Below are 13,398 nucleotides of genomic sequence, written 5' to 3'. Positions count from 1 at the left end.
CGGCGGCCATATTTGTAAAGTAACTCCCGCTGTTGTTGTCAAAGGGCTTCGCGGCCATCTTTGTAAATGTCGCCCCTGATGTTTTGACGAGGGGGTGGGTGGCCGCCATCTTGGTAAAGGTGCTCCCACTGTTTGCATTGGGCGTTGCCGCCATCTTGGTAAAGGAGCCCCCTGTTGCCAACTCATTCAAGAAGATAATGGCTGGTGGCATCCTCAACTCCACAATTCCAGCTGCCCACCCTCCGCGCAATCACCGTCCACCTCCTTGCGTATCAACAATCTAGTTCTACATTCTCCCACAAGGAGAGACATCCTTTCCACATCCACCCTGTGAAGACCCCTCAGAATCTTATATGTTTCAATCAAGTCACCTCTTACTCTTCTGAACTCCGGTGGATACAAGCCGAGCCCGTCCAACCTTTCCTCATAAGGACAGCCCGTCCATTCCAGGTATTAGTCCAGTAAACCTTCTCCGTACTGCCTCCAACACATTTACATCCTTCCTTCAATAAAGGAGAGCAGTACTGTACACAGTACTCCAGATGTGGTCTCACCAATGCCCTGTGTAGCTGAAGCACAACCTGCCTCCTTTTATATTCAACCCCCCTCGCGATAAACGATAACATTCTATTAGCTTTCCTAATTACGTGCTGTATTTTCGATTCATGCACCGGGACACCCAGATCCCTCCGCATCTCAGAGCTCTGCAATCTCTCACCATTTTGATAAGCTGCAGCTTTTTTATTCTTCCCGCCAAAGTGGCCAATTTCACACTTTCCCACCATTATACTCCATTTGCCAGGTCTTTGCCCACTCCCTTAACCCATCAATATCCCTTTGTAGCCTCCTTATGTCCTCTTCACAACTTACTTTCCTATCTATCGTTGTGTCATCAGCAAATTTAGCAAACATACCTTCGGTCCCTTCATCCAAGTCATTTATATAAATTTTAAATGTTGAGGCCCCAGTCCAGATCCCTGTGGCACACCACTCGTTACATCTCGCCAATCAGAAAATGACCCATTTATGCCTACTCCCTATTTTCTGTTAGCTAGCCAATCTTCTATCCATGCCAATATGTTACCCCTTTACCCTGAACTTTTATTTTCTGCAATAACCTTTGATGTGCCACCTTATCTGGAAATCTAAGTACAATACATCCACCGGTACCCCTTTATCCACGGCACATGTAACTCCCTCAAAGAACTCCAATAAATTGGTTACACACAATTTCCCTTTCACAAAACCACGTTGACTCTGCCTGATTTCCTTGAATTATTCTAAATGCCCTGCTATAACATCTTTAATAATAGCTTCTGACATTTTCCCGAAGACAGATGTTAAGCTAACTGGCCTGCAGTTTCCGGATTTCTGTCTCTCTCCCTTTTTGAATAAAGGAGTTACATTCACTATTTTCCAATCTAACGGAACCTTCCCCGAATCTGGGGAATTTTGGAAAATTAAAACAAAGCATCAGCTATCTCACTCGCCAATTCTTTTAACACCCTCGGATGAAGTCCATCAGGACCTGGGGACTTGTCAGCCCGTATCTCCAACAATTTGCCGTTCTTTACATGGGGTGGGGTGGTCATATTGGTAAAGGAGCTCCCCTGTTGCGTTCAATGGGCTATGTGGCCGGCGTTGTGCAGGAGCTCCTTTTTTCATTCAATGTGCTATGTGGCCATCTTGGTAGAGGAGCTCCCGCTGTTGTTTACAATGGGGAGGGGTGGCCATCTTGGTGCAGGTGAAGAGCCCTCGATACCTCACCTGCCCCCCTCCAGCCTTCCCCCATCTTCCCCCCCCCCCCACCCCCTCCACAATCCCATTTACCTTATTTTCTTCAGGGTTTTTGTTTTTTGATTAATTAAGGAAAGCCAGCGTGGGGTTTGTTCAGGGCCAAACCTTGTTCGGTTAGCTTGTTTGATTGTTTTTTTATTTTGGTTGGCTGAGGTAACAGAGAGGGCCGTAATGCAGCGGATGTGGAGTTATATGGACGTCCAAAAGACCTTCGATGAAGTGTTGCAAAACGGACACAGACGCAGACACACCCACAGAGACGCAGACTGAGTGCGGTGCGACAGTTCTTTTATTGGTTTAAATTCAAAATGAAAAATCACAAACAGCAAAATTTAACCCAGAGAAAGAGAACAGGCTGGGGGGTTGGGAGGGGGAGGGGGAGAGGCAAAGGGGAAGCGGGGGAGGGGGAGAGTCAGGCTACAATTGGCCAAAATTTATCGCCACCTCATACCCTCCAATTGACGACCAATTGGATTTTTCATCTCTCTCTCTCTCCCCATCCTCCTCTCCATCTCTTGCTCTCCATTTCACTCCAGCTCTCTGCCTCTCTCCGTCCATCTCCCTCTCTCTCTCTCTCTCCATCCCTTCCTCCTCTTTCCCCCGCCCTCCTCAACCTCCCTCCACCTTCACTCTCTATCCCGTGCTAACACCCGTAGAACACCCCCCGCCTTCACCTCCCCCCCCCTCCCCCCAACTCCCACTCCACCCACCACCTCCCGCCACCTCCTCCCGGCCTCCCTCAATTGACCACCTCGTACAGGACAGTGACATAGGTACGGTCAGTGCAGGTGAGGTTGGCCCTCTCCTCGATGATCACAAAGCCTTCCCGGATCACCAGGACGACGGGAATGATGTACTTCTTCTCCTCCACCCGGATGATGGCCTTCACCGTCTGGTTGGCCGGGACGCTGACCGAGAACTCCAGCAAGCGGCTGACAATGCGCGTGCGGCTCTCCGTCACGTCCTTCACCACCCAGAAGCCCTGCTCGAGCTCGAGCCGCAGCTCCACCCCCACCAGCACGAAGAAGTCCTCGTAGAAGCTGCCGGCGCCCAGGTAGAAGGAGACGCCGGTGCGCAGGACCGTGTACTCGCCGAACGTGAAGGTCTCCCGGACGCTCAGCTCATTCCGCAGGTCGTGCGTGACGGTGAGCACCTGCTGCACCGGCGATTTGTTCTCGATGATCAGCTCGTTGAGGATCTCCAGCGTGGAGGTGATGGTGGCTTGCGGGCAGTCAGGTCTGATGTCGAGGACCACCGGCTTGCCCTGGGTCAGGGGGCAGACGTGGCTGAGGACGTCGTTGAAGGAGACCAGGCCGTACTGGGTGTAGTCCAGGACCTCGCCCTTCCTGGCCACCCTTTTCCTCCCCTGGTTCTTCGTGTCGGAGGAGAGCAGCCACACTCCATCCTCCACGCGATGCGAGGAGATCTGATCATGCACATCGCTCTGCGCAAGGTTGGCCTCGTTGCTAAAATTCCGTCTGACTCCCTCCAGCTCAAAGTCCACGCAGAGCAGGATATCCGGATCCCTCAGCGAATCCTTCACGGCCCGCAGCGAGGAGATCCGGTTGCTGAAGCCCTGGAGGTGTGGGTAGCAGCCCTCCTCGAAAACCTCCAAGCGCTCCTCACCGCTGCAGAGCTTGTCGTCGCAAGCAAGCCAGGGGCCACCGCGAACCTTGATCGACTGCGTGTAGTTGTTGAAGGCCTCGACGGACAGGTCCGGTACGTCGTCCTTGAACACGCGGCTCAGGCCAGTGTACTGCGGGGACTCGTACAGCACAATGCAAGGCCCAGTCAGGCCATCCAGATCACAGTGCTCGTCTTTGGGGATCTCTGTGCAGGCAGAGGAGGGGCTGGGGAGAGGCAGAGAGAGACAGAGAGTGAGGGACAGAGAGAGGGACAGAGAGAGCGAGGGACAGGAGAGACAGAGATGGAGAGAGAGAGATAGAGAGAGAGACAGAGAGAGAGAGAGAGAGAGAGGGACAAGAGATAGCGAGGGACAGGAGAGACAGAGATGGAGAGAGAGAAAGAGATAGAGAGAGAGAGAGAGAGAGAGAGAGGGAGAAAGTGATAGAGAGAGAGACAGAGAGAGAGAGGGAGAAAGAGATAGAGAGAGAGACAGAGAGAGAGGGAGAGAGAGGGACAAGAGAGAGCGAGGGACAGGAGAGACAGAGATGGAGAGAGAGAAAGAGAGGCAGAGAGAGAGAGGGACAGAGAGGTAGCGAGAGAGAGACAGAGGGAGAGAGAGAAAGACAGAGAGAGAGAGGGACAGAGAGAGAGTGAGAGACAGAGATGGATAGAGAGAGAGAGAGAGACAGAGAGAGAGAGGGACAGAGAGAGAGTGAGAAACAGAGATGGATAGAGAGAGAGGGACAGAGAAAGAGAGAGAGAGAGAGAGAGACAGAGAGAGAGAGAGCGAGGGACAGAGAGAGAGAGAGAGAAAGACAGAAACAGAGAGAGAGAGGGACAGAGAGATAGCGAGAGACAGAGATGGAGAGAGAGAAAGAGCGATAGGGAGAGACAGAGAGGGAGAGAGACAGAGAGAGAGACAGAGAGAGACAGACAGACAGAGAGGGGAAGAGAGAGAGAGGCAGAGACAGAGGAGATGCAGAGAGAGAGAAAGAGGGAGAGACAGAGAGAGAGAGAGAGAGACAGAGACAGAGAGAGAGACAGAGAGAGGGAGGGAGAGACAGAGACAGAGATAGACAGAGAGAAAGAGGGAGAGACAGAGAGAGAGACAGAGAGAGAGAGGGAGGGAGAGACAGAGACAGAGATAGAGAGAGAGAGTCAGAGAAAGAGACACAGAGAGAGACAGAGAAAGAGAGGGAGGGAGAGACAGAGACAGAGAGAGACAGAGAGAGAGACAGAGAGAGACAGAGAGAGAGAGAGAAAGAGAGGTTGGGAGAGACAGAGACAGAGAGAGATAGAGAGAGAGACAGAGACAGAGAGAGAGGGACAGAGAAAGAGAGGGAGAGACAGATAGAGAGACAGAGAGAGAGTGGGAGGGAGAGACAGAGACAGAAATAGAGAGACAGAGAGAGAGAGAGAGAGGGACAGAGAAAGAGAGGGAGGGAGAGACAGAGACAGAGAGATAGAGAGAGAGACAGTGAGACAGAGAGAGACAGAGAGAGAGACAGTAAGAGACAGAAAGAGAGAGCGAGAGAGCGGGACAGAGAGTGAGAGACAAGGAGAGACAGAGAGAGAGGGAGGGAGAGAGACAGGAGAGATAGAGAGAAAGAGAGAGAGAGGCAGAGAGAGAGAGGGAGGGAAAGAGAGGAGGACAGAGAGAGAGAGAGTGAGAGAAACAGCGATGTAGGGAGACGGGGGAGTGAGGGCGAGTGTGAAGAAGGGAGAGTGGGATGGGGAGCGAGAGTGAGAGCGGGAGAGAGAGGCAAAAGGAAAATCATGAAATAAACTTGGGAGATTTCATTGAGTTTAATAAATGATGGAGGGATGGATTAACAAATGGGGAAGCCAGTCTCAGACTTTATTTAACGCCTAACTCTTCTCAGTTTAAATGCCCTGATTTATACTGGGAATTTCCTATGTAAACACGTCACACTACAGTGCCACCAGTGGCAAGAGGGTGCAACAACATACAATTTCCACACGCAATTTCCTGCTGAAACTCCTTTGTAAATCACCTTCTCAGTCTCTTCTTTTTTTGGTGTTTACTCCATTTAATTTTGTTAGATGTGGGAGTCACTGGCTCTGTCAGAATTTATTACCCATCCCTAAATCATCTCTCTCTCTGTCTCTATCTCTGTGTCTCTGTCTCTGTCTCGCTGTCTCTGTCTCTGTCTCGCTGTCTCTGTCTCTCTCTGTGTCTCTGTCTCTGTCTCGCTGTCTCTGTCTCTCTCTCTCTCTCTCTGTGTCTCTGTCTCGCTGTCTCTGTCTCTCTCTCTCTCTCTGTCTCTCTCTCTGTCTCTCTGTCTCTCTCTCTCTCTGTCTCTGTCTCTCTCTGTCTGTCTGAATCTCTGTCTCCCTCTCTGTCTGTCTGTCTGTCTCAATGTCTCCCTCTCTCTCTCTCTCTCTCTCTCTCTCTCTCAGTCTCTGTCTCTGTCTCTCTCTCTCTCTGTCTGTCTCTCTCTCTCTGTCTCTCTCTCTATCTCCCTCTCTGTCTGTCTGTCTCACTCAATGTCTCCCTCTCTGTCTCTTTCTCTCTCTCTCTCTCTCTCTCTCTGTCCCTCTCTGTCTGGCTGTCTGTCTCTGTCTCTCTCTCTCTGTCTCTCTCTCTGTCTGTCTCTCTCGCTCTCTGTCTCCCTCTCTGTCTCTTTCTCTCTCTCTCTCTCTGCCTCCCTCTCTGTCTGTCTGTCTCCCTCTCTGTCTCTCTCTCTCTGTCTCCTTCTCTGTCTCTCTCTCTCTGTCTCCCTCTCTGTCTGTCTGTCTGTAAATGTCTCTCTCTCTCTGTCTGTCTGTTTCTGTCTCTGACCCAGCGACAGTGAAGGAACGGCCGATATAGTTCCAAATCAGGATGGTGTGTGACTGGGAGGGGAACTTGCAGGTGGTGGTGTTTCCCCGCGTCTGCCTTCCCTATCTCTGTAACCTCCTCCAGACTCTCCAACCCTCCCTATCTCTGTAACCACCTCCAGACCCTCCAACCCTCCCTATCTCTGTAACCTCCTCCAGACCCTCCAACCCTCCCTATCTCTGTAACCTCCTCCAGACCCTCCAACCCTCCCTATCTCTGTAACCTCCTCCAGACCCTCCAACCCTCCCTATCTCTGTAACCTCCTCCAGACCCTCCAACCCTCCCTATCTCTGTAACCTCCTCCCGCCCCTACAACCCTCCCTATCTCTGTAACCTCCTCCAGACCCTCCAACCCTCCCTATCTCTGTAACCTCCTCCAGCCCCTACAACCCTCCCTATCTCTGTAACCTCCTCCAGACCCTCCAACCCTCCCTATCTCTGTAACCTCCTCCAGATCCTCCAACCCTCCCTATCTCTGTAACCTCCTCCAGACCCTCCAACCCTCCCTATCTCTGTAACCTCCTCCAGCCCCTACACCCCTCCCTATCTCTGTAATCTCCTCCAGACCCTCCAACCCTCCCTATCTCTGTAACCTCCTCCAGACCCTACAACGCTCCCTATCTCTGTAATCTCCTCCAGTCCCCACACCCCCTCTTGTCTCTGTAACCTCCGCCAGCCTCTACAACCCTCCCTATCTCTGTAACCTCCTCCAGTCCCCTACAACCCTCCCTTTCTCTGTAACCTCCACCAGCCCCTACAACTCTCCCTATCTCTGTAATTCCCTCCAGTCCCTACAACCCTCCCTATCTCTGTAACCTCGTCCAGTCCCTACTACCCTCCCTATGTCCCAGTACTGACCCTCCGACAGTGCGGCGCTCCCTCAGTACTGACCCTCCGACAGTGCAGCGTTCACTCAGTACTGACCCTCCGACAGTGCGGCGATCCCTCAGTACTGAACCTCCGACAGTGCGGCGCTCCCTCAGTACTGACCCTCCGACAGTGTGGCACTCCCTCAGTACTGACCCTCCGACAGTGCGGCACTCCCTCAGTACTGACCCTCCGACAGTGTGACACTGCCTCAATACTGACCCTCCGACAGTGTGGCGCTCCCTCGGTACTGACCCTCCGACAGTGTGGCACTCCCTCAGTACTGACCCTCCGACAGTGTGGCACTCCCTCAGTACTGACCCTCCGACAGTGTGACACTGCCTCAATACTGACCCTCCGACAGTGTGGCACTCCCTCAGTACTGACCCTCCGACAGTGCGGCACTCCCTCAGTACTGACCCTCCGACAGTGTGACACTGCCTCAATACTGACCCTCCGACAGTGTGGCGCTCCCTCGGTACTGACCCTCCGACAGTGTGGCACTCCCTCAGTACTGACCCTCCGACAGTGCGGCACTCCCTCAGTACTGAACCTCCGACAGTGCGGCACTCCCTCAGTACTGACCCTCCGACAGTGTGACACTGCCTCAATACTGACCCTCCGACAGTGTGGCGCTCCCTCAGTACTGACCCTCCGACAGTGCGGCACTCCCTCAGTACTGGCCCTCTGACAGTGTGACACTCCCTCAGTACTGACCCTCCGACATTGTGGCACTCCCTCAGTACTGACCCTCCGACAGTGTGACACTCCCTCAGTACAGACCCTCCGACAGTGCGGCATTTCCTCAGTACTGACCCTCTAACAGTGTGGACACTCCCTCAGTACTGACCCTCTGACAGTGTGGCACTTCCTCAGTACTGACCCTCTGACAGTGTGACACTCCCTCAGTAATGACCCTCCGACATTGCGGCGCTCCCTTTGTACTGACCCTCCGACAGTGTGACACTACCTCAGTACTGACCCTCTAACAGTGCGGATCTCCCTCAGTACTGACCCTCCGACAGTGTGACACTCCCTCAGTACTGACCCTCCGACAGTGCGGATCTCCTTCAGTACTGACCCTCCGACAGTATGACACTCCCTCAGTACTGACCCTCCGACAGTGCGGGTCTCCCTCAGTACTGACCCTCCGACAGTGTGACACTCCCTCAGTACTGACCCTCCGACAGTGCGGCGCTCCCTCAGTCCTGACCCTCCGACAGTGCGGCGCTGACTCAGAACTGACCCTCCGACAGTGTGACACTGCCTCAGTACTGATCCTGCGACAGTGCGGCACTCACTCAGTACTGACCCTCCGACAGTGTGACACTGCCTCAGCACTGACCCTCCGACAGTGCGGTGCTCACTCAGTACTAACCCTCCGACAGTGCGGCGCTCCCTCAGTACTGACCCTCCGACAGTGCGGCTCTCCCTCAGTACTGACCCTCCGACAGTGCGACACTCCCTCAGTACTGACCCTCCGACAGTGCGGCGCTCCCTCAGTACTGACCCTCCGACACTGCGGCGCTCCCTCAGTACTGACCCTCCGACAGCGCGGCGCTCCCTCAGTACTGACCCTCCGACACTGCGGCGCTCCCTCAGTACTGACCCTCCGACAGCGCGGCGCTCCCTCAGTACTGACCCTCCGACAGCGCGGTCCTCCCTCAGTACTGACCCCCCGACAGTGCGGCGCTCCCTCAGTACTGACCCTCTGACAGTGCGGCGCTCCCTCAGTACTGATCCTCCGACAGCGTGACACTCCCTCAGTACTGACCCTCCGACAGTGTGGCGCTCCCTCAGTACTGACCCTGCGACAGTGCGGCACTCCCTCAGTACTCACTCTCCGACAGTGCGGCGCTCCCTCAGTACTGACCCTCCGACAGTGCGGCGCTCCCTCAGTACTGACCCTCCGACAGTGCGGCACTCCCTCAGTACTGACCCTCCGACAGTGCGGCACTCCCTCATTACTGACCCTCCGACAGTGCGGCGCTCCCTCAGTACTGACCCTCCGACAGTGCGGCGCTCCCTCAGTACTGACCCTCCGACAGTGCGGCGCTCCCTCAGTATTGACCCTCTGACAGTGTGACACTCCCTCAGTACTGACCCCCCTACAGTGCGGCGCTCCCTCAGTACTGACCCTCTGACAGTGTGACACTCCCTCAGTACTGATCCTCTGTCAGCGTGACACTCCCTCAGTACTGACCCTCTGACAGTGCGGCGCTCACTCAGTACTGACCCTCTGACAGTGCGGCGCTCACTCAGTACTGACCCTCTGACAGTGTGACACTCCCTCAGTACTGACCCTCCGACAGTGCGGCGCTCCCTCAGTACTGACCCTCTGACAGTGCGGCGCTCCCTCAGTACTGACCCTCCGACAGTGCGGCACTCCCTCAGTACTGACCCTCTGACAGTGCGGCGCTCCCTCAGTACTGACCCTCCGACAGTGCGGCGCTCCCTCAGTATTGACCCTCCGACAGTGCGGCACTCCCTCAGTGCTGACCCTCCGACAGTGCGGCACTCCCTCAGTACTGACCCTCCGACAGCGCGGCACTCCCTCGGTACTGACCCTCCGACAGTGAGGCGCTCCCTCAGTATTGACCCTCCGACAGTGCGGCACTCCCTCAGTGCTGACCCTCCGACAGTGCGGCACTCCCTCGGTACTGAACCTTAGACAGCGCGGCTCTCCCTCGGTACTGACCCTCCGACATTGCGGCACTCCCTCAGTACTGACCCTCCGACAGCGCGGCACTCCCTCGGTACTGACCCTTCGACAGCGCGGCGCTCCCTCACTACTCACCCTCCGACAGCGCGGCGCTCCCCCGGCCCTGACGGGAGGGGAGTGTGGGGATGGGAGGGTGAGAGAGATGGGGGAGAGGGAGGGAGGGGACCGCCTGTTGGATGCCCAGCGGGCTGGGGGCCCTTACCTGAGGCAGGACAGGAGCAGGAGCCACATGGCGAGGCACCTCATGGTGGAATCGTCACAGGAGCACAGGTCTGGGGTTGCAGTGGCTGCTGCTCGGCTCTGGCTGGGCTGGGTGGCTGAGGGCTGCCCTTTTATTGGCCTGGCCCCCTTTGTCTGAGGGAGTTGGAGCATGGATCCTGGATGGTCCCTTGACCTGGCGTCCTGGTTTACTGCGTGGATGGGCATTTTGAATGCCAGTCAGGCAGGTCCGGTTGATGGACGGTCTGAGACCCCATGCCCCTCCTCGGCAGGCCAGGATCTCAACATCCTGTTCGGCAAGAGAGAGGGAGAGCGAGAGAGAGAGAGAGAGTGAGTGAGTGAGTGAGAGTGAGCACCAGCTCATTCTGTGTGACAAGCCTCTTCATAGAAGCTCCACTCGGGCCGTCCCCTCCCTCTCCCTCTCTCCCTCTCTCCCTCTCTCTCTCTCTCGCCTTCCACGCTCTATCTCTCCGGATGTCAGTTCCTGCTTTCCATTGCGGCCCTCCCCACTCGCGAGCCCCCCGTTTCCCAGGGTCATCGTGACACCCGTTTAACTTCCCACGTTGAACACCCAAAGCACAAAGGTGAGAGAGAGAGAGAGAGAGAGAGAGAGAGAGAGGGAGATGAGGTATCGGAGGAGAAGGCAATCCGCACCTACCGCCGCTTGGCCGTGCCCCGGAGGTTCGGAGGGTGCGGCTGGGGTGGGGGGGGGGGGGGGACGGAGGCGGGAGGAGCGAGGGGTAACAGTTGGAGGTTAACTCGGGGGTCTGGATGAAAAGATCGTGCGAGGGAGGCAGACCTCAGAGCCAGCGATGGCCGATGCTACAGGGCCGGCAGGCACACAAAGGGCCGAGTGGCCTTGGCCTGCGAGCCCGTAGGTGACTCCATGACTCAGATCGGAGGCTGATGTGGAGCCCGACTTAACGTCCACAGGATTGGAGGATGAGGGACCGAGACGGGTCAAAACTGCTGAAGAGCATTTCGCCCGAGGAGTCTTCGGTAAGAAACCCCTCGGTTTAACATCACTAACTGAAAGACAGCAACTCCGACAGTGCAGCACTCCCTCAGTACTGACCCTCTAAGTGTGACACTCCCTCAGTACTGACCCTCCGACAGTGTGACACTCCCTCAGTACTGACCCTCTGAAAGTGTGACACTCCCTCAGTACTGACCCTCTGACAGTGTGACACTCCCTCAGTACTGACCCTCTAACAGTGTGACACTCCCTCAGTACTGACCCTCTAACATTGTGACTCTCCCTCAGTACTGACCCTCTAACAGAGTGACACTCCCTCAGTACTGACCCTCTAACAGTGTGACACTCCCTCAGTACTGACTCTCTAACAGTGTGACACTCCCTCAGTACTGACCCTCTGACAGTGTGACACTCCCTCAGTACAGACCCTCTAACAGTGTGACACTCCCTCAGTACTGACCCTCTAACAGTGTGACACTCTCTCAGTACTGACCCTCTAACAGTGTGACACTCCCTCAGTACTGACCCTCTAACAGTGTGACACTCCCTCAGTACTGACCCTCTGACAGAGTGACACTCCCTCAGTACTGACCCTCCGACAGTGTGACACTCCCTCAGTACTGACCGTCCGACAGTGTGACACTCCCTAAGTACTGACCCTCTAACAGTGTGACACTTCCTCAGTACTGACCCTCTGACAGTGTGACACTCCCTCAGTACTGACCCTCCGACAGTGTGACACTCCCTCAGTACTGACCCTCTGACAGTGTGACACTCCCTAAGTACTGACCCTCTAACAGTGTGACACTCCCTCAGTACTGACCCTCTAACAGTGTGACACTCCCTCAGTACTGACCCTCTAACAGTGTGACACTCCCTCAGTACTGACCCTCTAACATTGTGACTCTCCCTCAGTACTGACCCTCTAACAGTGTGACACTCCCTCAGTACTGACCCTCTAACAGTGTGACTCTCCCTCAGTACTGACCCTCCGACAGTGTGACACTCCCTCAGTACTGACCCTCTGAAAGTGTGACACTCCCTCAGTACTGACCCTCTAACAGTGTGACACTCCCTCAGTACTGACCCTCTGACAGTGTGACACTCCCTCAGTACTGACCCTCTGACAGTGTGACACTCCCTCAGTACTGACCCTCTAACAGTGTGACACTCCCTCAGTACTGACTCTCTAACAGTGTGACACTCCCTCAGTACTGACCCTCTAACATTGTGACTCTCCCTCAGTACTGACCCTCTAACATTGTGACTCTCCCTCAGTACTGACCCTCTAACAGAGTGACACTCCCTCAGTACTGAACCTCTAACAGTGTGACACTCCCTCAGTACTGACCCTCTAACATTGTGACTCTCCCTCAGTACTGACTCTCTAACAGTGTGACACTCCCTCAGTACTGACCCTCTGACAGTGTGACACTCCCTCAGTACTGACCCTCTAACATTGTGACTCTCCCTCAGTACTGACCCTCTAACATTGTGACTCTCCCTCAGTACTGACCCTCTAACAGAGTGACACTCCCTCAGTACTGACCCTCTAACAGTGTGACACTCCCTCAGTACTGACCCTCCGACAGTGTGACACTCCCTCAGTACTGACCCTCTGACAGTGTGACACTCCCTCAGTACTGACCCTCCGACAGTGTGACACTCCCTCAGTACTGACCCTCTGACAGTGTGACACTCCCTCAGTACTGACCCTCCGACAGTATGACACTCCCTCAGTACTGACCCTCTGACAGTGTGACACTCCCTCAGTACTGACCCTCTAACAGTGTGACACTCCCTCAGTACTGACCCTTTAACAGTGTGACACTCCCTCAGTACTGACCCTTTAACAGTATGACACTCCCTCAGTACTGACCCTCCAACAGTGTGACACTCCCTCAGTACTGACCCTCTGACAGTGTGACACTCCCTCAGTACTGACCCTCCGACAGTGTGACACTCCTTCAGTACTGACCCTCCGACAGTGTGACACTCCCTCAGTACTGACCCTCCGACAGTGTGACACTCCCTCAGTACTGACCCTCTAACAGTGTGACACTCCCTCAGTACTGACCCTCCGACAGTGTGACACTCCCTCAGTACTGACCCTCTAACAGTGTGACACTCCCTCAGTACTGACCCTCCGACAGTGTGACACTCCCTCAGTACTGACCCTCTGACAGTGTGACACTCCCTCAGTACTGACTCTCTAACAGTGTGACACTCCCTCAGTACTGACCCTCCGACAGTGTGACACTCCCTCAGTACTGACCCTCCGACAGTGTGACACTCCCTCAGTACTGACTCTCTAACAGTGTGACACTCCCTCAGTACTGACCCTCCGAC

At 54.9% G+C, this 13,398-nt stretch overlaps 1 protein-coding gene across 1 annotated transcript; it reads right to left on the bottom strand.

Moving 5' to 3' along the window:
- Window positions 1–2,536: 2,536 nt before the first annotated feature.
- Window positions 2,537–10,280, bottom strand: LOC137361975 (epidermal differentiation-specific protein-like). Its single transcript, XM_068026573.1, has 2 exons — window positions 10,057–10,280; window positions 2,537–3,647 (listed from the first exon to the last, which is right to left on the bottom strand). Exons 1-2 carry the CDS (start codon window positions 10,278–10,280, stop codon window positions 2,537–2,539), a joined length of 1,335 nt encoding a protein of 444 aa, XP_067882674.1.
- Window positions 10,281–13,398: the final 3,118 nt, after the last annotated feature.

Source organism: Heterodontus francisci, unplaced genomic scaffold (assembly GCF_036365525.1).
Source record: "Heterodontus francisci isolate sHetFra1 unplaced genomic scaffold, sHetFra1.hap1 HAP1_SCAFFOLD_518, whole genome shotgun sequence".
NCBI lineage: Eukaryota > Metazoa > Chordata > Chondrichthyes > Heterodontiformes > Heterodontidae > Heterodontus > Heterodontus francisci.
Note: the sequence above shows the minus strand (reverse complement) of the source record. Positions and strands in the feature narration are given on the sequence as shown.